At 43.1% G+C, this 11177-nt stretch overlaps 1 protein-coding gene across 1 annotated transcript; it reads right to left on the reverse strand.

Moving 5' to 3' along the window:
• Positions 1-1295: 1295 nt before the first annotated feature.
• armt1 (acidic residue methyltransferase 1) lies at positions 1296-5668 on the reverse strand. The gene is made up of 5 exons (XM_080024346.1): positions 5598-5668; positions 4484-4589; positions 4126-4367; positions 3532-3697; positions 1296-3094 (listed from the first exon to the last, which is right to left on the reverse strand). Exons 1-5 carry the CDS (start codon positions 5657-5659, stop codon positions 2318-2320), a joined length of 1353 nt encoding a protein of 450 aa, XP_079880472.1. The 5' UTR covers positions 5660-5668; the 3' UTR covers positions 1296-2317.
• Positions 5669-11177: the final 5509 nt, after the last annotated feature.

Below are 11177 nucleotides of genomic sequence, written 5' to 3' on the forward strand. Positions count from 1 at the left end.
GAAAATCAAATTTTAAATAAAGACAATAACAATGCTCGGATGACTGCTGATTAAAAAAAATAAAGTTAGTGTAATTTGACTAAGACTACTTTGTTTAGGGGGTTCCCTGTTATTTAGCACGCACTCAGTGCATGTGCTCCATTTTAGTTGATCAATTTCTCGTGAAGTACTCAGTGATATGTATCAGCAAGAGGGAAATAATAATAACACAATCTTAATTTCCTTCAAAGATTCTGGGCTGACATGAGTCTTGTGCCATAAACCTCATCAAAACGGTTAAGATAACAAGCCACCGTTGACCTCGAACACAGTGAGATTTCTAACATTTGGCAATCGAGGGCTTCGTTCTACCATCTTGGTGCACCATCTTTCTTTGGTAAACAAGCCAATTTCGGGACATGTCAGGTCAAGTGGAAAACCTTTTTGGACATTTCCCACAGGGAAAGAGGAAACAATGATAATGTTACAAAGCTTGAAAATGGAAAGACACGTGGTTAGAAGTAAAACTGGACTACTTTTAAATAATACATTAAATATTTGCTTCTGGAAGTAACTTAATTTCATTTTTATAATGAACCACATTTGCAAACCTTACCAGCGTCTCCTCGATGAAGACATTCACCCTCTGCCTGCCTGTTAGTTCGTTGCTCCTTATACTGTGCAAAGGGCAAAAAATATATTGAATTGTTTTTGTGCAAAATTTTTCAAAATTGCAGAATGTATGAAATTTGTAATGACAAAAATCATAAAAATATTAAAAAAAACATTTGCAGTGATGTGATCAGGGTAAGTTTCATTTTGTGATCAACTTACTATTAGCTTGATAGTAAATGGTGGAACGAGTATCAATAACACACATTAAAATATTCTATGGCAAATTCTGCCACAGGCATTTAATCTTAAATACAAAACTATGGGTTTATTAAAGAATTCATTTTTTTAAGCAAGACATACATTATTATTTTGAGGCTTTATTATATATAGTGACTAAATAGTGTATACCCAGCATATAGTGATAATAATAACTATTGTATATGTATTTTACTGAGTACAAATCCATATTTCTGATACAAATTGAAGTATCAATTTATATGTATTTTGTTTAAAACTGAGATACCTTTTTGGATCATATTTGGTGTTTCTCAAATACATAGACTTAAGGTGCCAAAGAAACAATAGTGATAACACCATTCAGCAGTCTCACTCAAATAATCAACTATGTGCACAGATATTATCCACATATTCTCATGCCTGAAAAAGATCACAGTGGGGGGAGAACACCTGTCGTTGTAGCTCTTTATTGAATCAAGTCCGAGTAATTATTCATTTCATTCGAAAATTTTCATTTTCCATGGCTGGATCACCGCTGTTAAAGAGGACTGATGTTACATAACATGTTGCGTGATATCCGCTGTTATTTTCTCACCCTACAGTTGGCTTGGGGGGTTTTCCCGCCATTTACAGAAAATAAACAGGCATGCATTGTCTGAGTTATTGTTATGCTTCTCTAATGACAGTTCTTTAGATAAGGTAAAGCCTCAGCTGACGGCCCAAAGTCTGGTCTACAGGGATGTGACGGAGGTAAACGTAAACAACACAGTGCACATATCGATGCATACAACTGACGATGACAGTAAATAATGACAAAACCTGAACTGACAGCAACAAAATATATGTGTATAACCATTTTCTGTAAACTTGTTAACTTCTGGGTCAATCTGTACACTATTGGATTTAATATAGTGAGATATGGGCTAATTATTATAAAGTGACATGTTTCAGTGAGGTCTATCGACATGCCATTCCAAAATTGTTTGTGGTGTAATCTTGGGGTGAGATTTTCAGCTCTGCATTAAGTAGAATTAGTAAACGTTTTAGTGGATAAAATGGAAAAAATAGTTTCCTTGCAGTCTTCATTTTCAACATGATGAATTGTTTAGCATCCCCCTGTCGAATAACTTCACAGTCTCCCAAATCTAGAAAACCTTATGAGTATCAGCAATATACTTCCAACAAAAAGAAGACCACTGGAGACACCATTGTTAGTATATTCAAAGCAAAGTATATTTGTGACGATGCCAAAATGAACCAGAAAAGAATGTTGAATTCTGAGTGACCTATTCCATGCAAAGAGGTTGGCGAAATTGTGAATAGTTGGCGCTGGGGACAAACTCATAACATCAACTGTTTATTTTCGATTACTATTTATTCTCAATGCAGCTCTTTGCTCAAAAGATTCTGTTTCCTTGTGAGTATACTGGTGCTTTTAGACACAACTCCTAAGGTAAAATGTTAAACCGGGAGACCTGTCTTGTTGTTACGAGTTGGGGCTGCAGTACTGCACCACGGCATACTTGCCACTGGTCATCCAGTCTGGATGGCAGGCACTGAGTTTCTCCGCCTGGCCGGCCTGCAGACCCACCTGCACATTGGCCTTCAGAGTCCTGAGGCTGCACAGCGGCGCGGGTCCAAAGCCGCGCAACGCCACATCGAAGCTCACCGTGGGCTCCCAGTCCCGGTCCCCGGTCAGCTTCCGGTAGTTGAGGTCTCCCTTGAACAGCACCAGGTCGGACCCCTGCAGGGTCGCGTAGAGGTCTGGAGCGTCGGACGTCATATCGCAGAATTCATGCGGCTGCGTCCAGAACGGGTGGTCTTGGTAGGACCACACCCCCTCGCGCACGTAACTCTGCCACTGGACACCGCTCTTGGACATCCACTTGTGATTAGCTGCCATGGTCTGGCGGATGGTCCACTGGAAGTCGTTGGCGGTGACATCGGAAACAAACCAGGGGATGGATTTGCCGTGGAAGCGGATCTCGCGGGCAAGGCCGGAGGAAACAAGGAAGTCGGCGAGGACCAGGTCAGTGACCAGCTCGAAGCCGGCATTGTCCAGAACAATATCTACTCTGCCCGGTGTGGGTTTTCCTGAAGGCCCGGGTCTGCGCGCAGAAATAAGGGCCAACCACACAGAGTCAGAGTCGTCTACTAGGACATAGGGCTGAAGTTCGGCGAGGGATTCTAGAGGGCTCGCTTTTTGAGAGTTCTCCTGGCCAGCGGAGATAGACAGGTCACACTTGTTCCCCCACAAAGACACCTGAAAAAATATATTTTTTGAATGAAAACCTTCATACGAACCGAGCCGCAACTGAAAATGCATAGGCAACTTCACCCCTCTAAAATAAATTTTAATGTAAAAAATGGTCTGGCTTAATATTTCTTTTGTTTTTCCATTGATACGTTTGTACATATGATTTAATAAATTCTAATTTAATTAAATTAATTGAGAAACCGAGTTGAGTTCACATCATCAAAAATACCTAAATTAAGGAATTCCTGGAATTTTGTATGATAAAAAATAACGCAAGAAATCCATCCTCCGGGTTATTTTTGACCCATCATATGCATTCTGGAGTTAAATGTTTTGAGAAGTTATGCAGATTGTATAAGTCCCCCTTTTTTCCCAACAACCCAGCTACAACCAGAGGCAGCTCAGCCACTACATATGTTTATCCATCCGTTGTGGGGGATTACCTTCAGCAGCTTGTGAAAGTGCTCCACCAGTTGATTCTCGGGAAGCTCTTCTGTACTCTTGTTGAGTCCTCGAAGGTTAGTGCACAGTGCCATGATAGCCTGCTGAGACTCAAAGTAGCTCTGAGTCTTTCCCTCATTAAACACATCAAAGTCGTTGATGGGGGGGCTGCAAAGACAACTGAATGTGGTTAGAACAAAGCCAAAAAGACTGCATAAACTCAGTTTGCTGGAAAATAATGAATAACAAAAGTCATAAGAGCAGTTTGCATGCAGCCAATACGGCAATGTCCAAATTAAAGGTGGTACGCTGGAAATGCATGCCCCCTAGCTGCAATAAAGGGGATTTCTAAGACAGAGGTTACTGGCATCTTCAATCTCCTAATTTTTGGGCTTGTGTATTTGTGAAGAGGCAATTTTTTTGTGAGACAACTAGGGGGCAGCGTTCCTTTAGACATTCAATACTGTGCATTTACATTTAATCACAGTGCTATCACATTTCTATCACTACCATAGTTCATGATAAAGTCCCTAATTGTGACCCATTATCATATTAACATTAACTATGGTTCAGTCTCATTATTTTATTTCACTCACTTGAGCCAGATGGCTTCCTGTATTCTTCGATACATGTAGCACTCTACATAAAGCCATGGAGACTTGAACCAGCTGACGCCATCCTCTTCCTCTAGCAGGTGCTGATGTCTTTCCAGGTATTGATTCCAGGACTCTGCATCCTCCAGGCCATCAGTCAAGGGAATCACCGGCTTGTCCGTCTGCAGTTCGTTTCGTAGCTTGGACAGCAGAGAAATGGCACTCTTCTCAGCTTGGACACCCACCTAGGGCAGTTAGGGAAAAGTAAAAATAGACTTTGTTTTTAAACTAGACAATGTCACTGTTCAGTGAGCAACACAACTATTTTATCATCACGGTTTATGTGGAGAATAATCCTTACCTCTCCATACTCTTCAAAAAACGTATTCTTGTTGCGATGGATTGTGTCAATTACTTTGGTCAGGATGGTCGGCAATCTATCTCTTATGGTCAAATAAGCGAATGACCTGTGTGATAGAGATGTACAGTATGTAAAGGAATTTCCCAACAAATCCTCAAAAAAACCTAGTATAACGGGCATCATGGCTAAAGTTATTCTCTGAATATCACTGTTAAATGAAAGGGGTGGTCTAAATCACATGTTAAGAATAAACATTAGGCATGGAGAAATGATAATCATGACTTTCAGGCGATTCCTTTATTGAAATCACTACCGTTAGAGTGGAGAGCAGAGAGGAAGGGAATCTCCATGTATGTATAATGCAGACAGCCAGTTGCCTCTGCTCCAACTGCTTGCAACGTTCATTGAGATGAGTGGACACCCATTTTGGAATAACACATTCAGTTCTATTAATCCATTTGTGTTTCCAAGCACGAATTAAAACCCTGCGAAAATGATTTAACTTGAAAAAAATGGCTGATATTGTTTAATATCTTGTACTTAAAGGAACTGATCGACCGCTTGAACTAACGGAAGCACACTGGCTGTAGTGCTGACTTGTGGCTCTGTGTGAGGGCTCCCCTCACAGGTGACTTGACGCACACTCATTCGCTGTGAGCTGCTGTTGACATAAATATATGACGACTTCTTTCCTCGTATTTTTGCTTTGTTGACATTTGTTATTCATTCTCTTATAGTGCGCGTTGTGAATAATTATTAATAACTTTGTTGGGGGTCCCTGGACGCTCTTGGAGGACCACTGACCACGTTGGGTCTGATCATTTTGATTACATTTCTGAATGAAAGATATTTTATCCAACAGAACGAGAAGAGGATTAGTACGAAGGTAAATACTTGAAGTGTTGTATACATATAGATGACACAACGAGATTTGAATCAACAACGTGGTGCGTAATCCCATCACTAATGCTAATGCTAGTGATAGCTCGGGCACTTGTCAGCCTCGACGGAAGTTACTTTTTATGAGGATGAGATAAAAAAAAAAAAAAAATAACAACACTTTATTCGGGTAAGACCGACGCTTCGGTCATCATTCTCTCGGCCGTCAACCTACCCAACCACACTGGCTGACAGGGAAACGGGAACCCCCTGCGGAGGTTGGTCTGGCGCAGACATTTTGGAGGCGGCACGCTCTTCCGGTTGTTCTGCCGCCGCTCCTCGGCTGGTGTTTGCCGCCACCACGTGGTCTGGAGCGGCGCGGGAAGCGGCGGTTTAGAAAACAACGCAACAAAAACAAAGCACGAATAGTTTCTTCCGGAAAGTTGGTGATATCACAACATACTGTGTGTTCCCTTAAATTCGAACGGGGATTCCCCCTGTGTATTCATATACTGAATATAGCAATTTCATTTCTAAATGACCCCTAATTAATTCACGCAAGTATATGGACGTTTTTAGATGATGAAACGGAATAAGATGGAATAAACAGACTTCAGTAATTTGCGGGACAGTTTGTTTTTCCCTCAATGTTCCCTGTGGCCCTCCATGGAGAAGACACGCTGGCCGGTGGCTCCCAGCGAGCCCGCTGCTTTGATTTGGGGGCCCGTAATAAATGCTGATTTGCTTACGAACATGTTGGGGGGGGGTATTTAAGTTACCATTTGTAGGTTGGGAATTTCAGAGCCGATTGCTCGCGCCCGAGTTTGCCAACATATGAGGTGGCGTATGGTGCCATGCGCCGTTAATGGTGAACAACGTTCCCTTTGTATAGATTGTTATTTATTTGAACATGTATAACGTTGTTTTGAACCAGTGGTGTAGGCAGGAATTGTATTTTAGGTGGGCAAGTACAAAATTGGGTGGGCCGTCTTTTCCCGGGGGGTGTAAGACAGTGACGGAGCATGTGTCTCCATCACGCTTGGTGCTGGTTTTGTTACATAAGGAAACAGATTAAAATCAGGCCCACCTAGGCCCACCCACAGCTACGTGCCTGTTTTGAACTACTCTGTAGATTTGATATTAACATGGGGACTACTGACACAAATTACAGTTTTCCGAGTACCCATGGAACCCAGAAAGACTTCCTGCTGTCTCACAACCCGATACAAACTTGTGATGAGAGGTTAGACTCTTTTTACTGATTTGAGTTTGTATGAGTCCCTCATTAAAGAGAGTCGGGTTTTCGAGTCACAGAGTCAGTCACCCTGAGCTTGGGGATTCCACCACCGGCCCCAGCACCCACAGAGCATGCGTACCAAAGGCTTCCACCGGTTGTGTCGGCTAACTTCGTTTAGCCCTCCGCTAACTTAAATTATCTAAAATAATTCAGTTGTGCTTATAGACTTTCCAAATGTTATCGGACCAAAATGGATCAAATTGTGATAGTGAAACGAATCACTTTGCGGGGACTGTGATGCTCAAAAATAATTATCCACCGTTTTACAGCCGCTCTTTTTCCCACGATTGTGTGCAGGAAAAGTTATTTTTGGGCCCCTGTCGTACCCAATCGTAATCACGCGGTTTGACCACTATGTCAAATTGGCTTCAAAGTATGGCGCTGTATCTAGAGGCTTGCTCAGAAGAGGCCCTCAACCAATCAAAGCTTCGCTCGCTGACTCACGTTCGCAAGCTCACGAGTCAGAGCTGCTCAACCAGAGTTGACAGCCGAGCATCAAGTCATTCAGTCGTTCACACCTCACTGGTTCACATCATCAGGCCACCAATTTGCTGCAGGAAAATGATCAGTCATTGTGATAAAATACTGAAAGACCAAGAGTTCTCAAAGGCAAAATGTTTAGTTTTGATTCAAATGTAATTAAAATGTTATGATCAATCACAATCAAGTAGTAGTAAACTACTAAAAACGGACAAATTAAAATTCATGGACAGTTACTGACTGTCACTGTGGCATGGAACTTGTGGGTGAGCGCTCCGGGCAAGGAGAGTGAGTACTGAGTGAGTGAGTGAGTGAGTGAGTGAGTGAGTGAGTGAGTGAGTGAGTGAGTCGCTGATTGTTGGGTTGCAAATCGCTCACTCACTCAGTACTCAGAGTCATTCAGACCTTGACTTCAGCTCCGGACAGGCTGGGAGAGCGAGTGATTTGTGCAGCCTGTGTCAGACCATTCAACTCATGGCAGGGGCCGGGAGAGCAAGTTCTAAATTGAAACATGCATCAAAGTAGTTTATTTTCTCACAGGGCAAGGTTAATTCAGTAATTAACTTGATACATTTCCACAGATACAGTGATATAAGAGTTGCACAATGGTGTGAGTGAAACATTGTCTAGCTTATACAGGTAGGAGGGGTGAGTCAGTGAACGAGTTAGTGGGGACGGGGTCTCGTCACTCCCGAGACAGTGAAAAGAGTCGTTAATTTCGAACGATTCATTCAAACTTGGACATCACAGAGCTAATCCACCTGAACCAGAGAGTGCAGGCAGCAGCCTTTACCAACGATGGCACCAGAACTGGTGGAATAGATAATGAGTGAAACCAGCTGTTTCCACCAAAAAGGTATGAAATAGAAAGCGCAAACAAGGATATGGCCACAATCTAAAGAAATCCCCCGTCCATGTCCATATATGGTCAATGATGTCATAGCTCTGGGTTGCCATGACTAATATATATTTTTTAAAGTGCACTCCAACTGAATAGAATATTATATATTTTACAATATGTTGACTTGATTTTTCCACATGAGAGGGCAGAACAGAGCACCGGCAACTTGTGAGAAGTGCTGGTGTGCAAAAAGAGTCTTGGTATGCCAGAGAGTAAAACGTAGAAGTGCTGGTACTGTGTACCGGAAAGTACCGGCACACTTCAAGCACTGGATGTAAGTAAACTTTGATTATTTAGATGTGCCGTGTTTATGATTGGCCAAAACGACAAGGACAAAATACAATTATTTTCAGTTATTTTTGAATTTTGGGATGAAGCGGATGGGGCATTGCCCACCGCGCATATAGTTAGAACCGCCCCCGGCCCATTTGAGTTTGAGACCCCTGGTCTAGGATTTAGGAGATAGAATAGAAACCGGGAGACATCTGGGAGCCCTGGAACAGTTTAGAAGCCACTCTAGGAGACACTCTTTCTCCAGCTAGGAAACAGCCTAGGACACAGTGTAGGGAGCTAGGACACAGTCTAGGAGTAACAAGGTATTGCACAAGTCAGTCTTAGAGCTAGGAGACAGTGTCGGAGACAATCTAGGAGATGCTGAAAACTATATTTATATTTTCACAACTTAATTTCAGCTGTTCAAGGGCCATGTGGCAGTTTCACCTGCCACACGCCACCCAAGTGGCGTTTTCAGGGACAGAGACACAGACGAGGGGGTAGAGAACACAAGTTTATTGTCGAGAGTGGGCTAGTTGGAACAAGCCCTGGAGCAGATGGACAGCATGTCATGACAAGGGTTCGTCTCCTGATTGTGTGTGGGGACTGGAGTTTTACCTGTTCCTCATTAGACCAACCAACCAGCAACAAGTATACAGCCACACTGATCCTGGGCCCCAATTACCTAGACCCAGGACAGGTGTGGCTGCTCAAACCGCACCATCCCCACATCGCGGGGCAATAACACAAACGGCAAACTTCAAGGTCTGCCAGTTGCCTCTGTGCAGTAAAGGTTGCATATTATTTTTTGTATATATACAGTATTTTCCACATGTGGTTAACCTTAATAAGACGAAAATATTTTGGTGCCAGTGATCAGATCTCAGCTGTGGAAGAGTCTGGAACGGATTTGGGAGAGTGCTGCATTGCGCATAAGATTGGGGGGGTAAACCCACGGTTCTGAGCATCCTGTGTTGCACGGGGCAACGGTTGTCATGGAGACTTTAGCAGCCCAGCCTATCAGGAAGCAGCCAGAATTTGCAGCCAAAACACCTTTTGGCGGGAAGCAGGAAGAGGGGTTGAGAAGGGTTTTTCAGTGTAAGTGATGTGTAGTAATCACACCCTACACTTATCCTCCGTGATCAATAAAGCCATAGGTACCATCTAGAGGATCTATGAATCGTTTCAAACAACACGTGTGATCTCTCTTAAACACGTTTGTGGTTAATTATTCCCAGATATCCACTATACCCTCTCTCTCTCTCTCTCTCTCTCCCTCCCTCTCGCACTCTCTTTAAAGAACATGACCAATGCATTAGACACCCTTACAGATACAGTTAGTGGAAGGCGTGTAAGCATATTCCCTTTTAAATCCCGATAGTATTTTCTTTTTCCTCCCCCTTTCCCTTGAACCGGTTCCTGCTCAGGTCACCATGGGAACCTGAAAAGGCCGCGGGCAGGATGTTGGAGCCCCGCCGCGGCCTTGGGAGCGGGGCGTCCAGCTGTGTCAATCTCCGGTGTGTCGTCCTCCTCCCCCTTCCCCCCGCCCCGGCTCCAGTCGCACAGGCCGGAACTGTTTTCCCAAAAACGGAGACGGTTCAGTTGGAGGGGGGGGTTGGGAGCTGTGACTCACCACTCCGGTTTCGAAAATAGGGCCGTGGGCCAGGGGGTTTGAACATCAGGGGCTCGTGTTTAAACAGGTGTTTCTGCTCACCGCCGCCTGCAACAATTCCAAATTAAGAGAGGAGCGAAAGATGTTATCTAGTGTTTTTATTTGGCCGTGTAAAAAGGTTTGTATGTTGGACACTTCTTGAAGCTAATGGTTTAACAGCGGGGGGAGGTCACTTTGATGGAAGTCCTGCATTGGTTCAGTCATAAAAAGGTCCAGGGCAGATATATAGATTACAGTTGATTGATTTCAAAGTAAATTAGAGTGGACTGAAGACAATTTATCTTTATCTCTTCAAATACCCCCAATGCTATCTGCATTCTGCTCAGGCCTTAGTTCTGCTGTCATTTTCAACTCCCCTTTGCACCATGTGGTCTAAAGAACATGTTGGCTGTTGGATTACTGTTTGTTGTAGCGCATTCTCTGCTTACATCACTTTTAAAAGCTTGACGACTTCTGTTCTCTTTGGTTCTCAGATCTTTTTAGGCCCCCATTTCCTTCCCCTCCTCTCATTCTTACCTTCTCCTTTAACAACCCCCTACCCTCCCACTCTACCCCCCGCCCCTCTGTTCAGCCAAAGCCCTTTTCGGAGAGCTCAAATTCTCCTGTCCTGACTTCGGCCCCCTCAGCTCAGTCCTCTCCATATAGTCCCAGATGCTGCGTGGCCTCACACGCGCTTTCCTCCTCGAAATAAATAAAGGTAATGCAAACGTAGAGGGCGGACCCTGCCAAAAAAAACCAAAAAACTGTGTGTTTACATTGCGACAATATCCACAGGCTCACAAGGTCACCGCCGTGCACTGCCCTGGAGATCTATTGACAACGAAGGGTTTTTTATGCCTGTAGAGGTTCCTTTATTTCTTTGAAGCAATTGCTGCTCATTTCCTGCGCTTCCTCACAGACAATTCTTGGTTTTCCCCAAATCCCACTATTGCTCCTTCCTACTTATTGGCCTTTGTCTGTTTTTTCTTTTTTTTTCTTTTTTTTTCATTGATATGATTGATGGGAGGGGTATCTAAAAGTATTTACTGTTCTTTATATTTTCTAGAATCTTTTTTTCTATAGGCGTATTATATATACACAGAATATAAAATAATATAAACAAAATATAAAAAACACAGAATATAAAAAAAACAAACAGTGATCTTGAAGACAAACTGCTAATTAAAGTGGAGCCTATTTAGTCTAGACCTGC

Source organism: Zeus faber (assembly GCF_960531495.2).
Source record: "Zeus faber genome assembly, chromosome: 2".
Lineage (NCBI taxonomy): Eukaryota > Metazoa > Chordata > Actinopteri > Zeiformes > Zeidae > Zeus > Zeus faber.

Bases quoted from the DNA above. Each gene is read 5' to 3' on its own strand.
- armt1 (XM_080024346.1), bottom strand. From the start codon at position 5,659: ATGTCTGCGCCAGACCAACCTCCGCAGGGGGTTCCCGTTTCCCTGTCA. The intron at 4,590-5,597 runs GTAGGTTGACGG...TCTATCACACAG, and splicing joins CTGTCAGCCAGTGTGGTTGG to GTCATTCGCTTATTTGACCA. The intron at 3,095-3,531 runs GTAATCCCCCAC...ATATTTTTTCAG, and splicing joins ACTTTCACAAGCTGCTGAAG to GTGTCTTTGTGGGGGAACAA.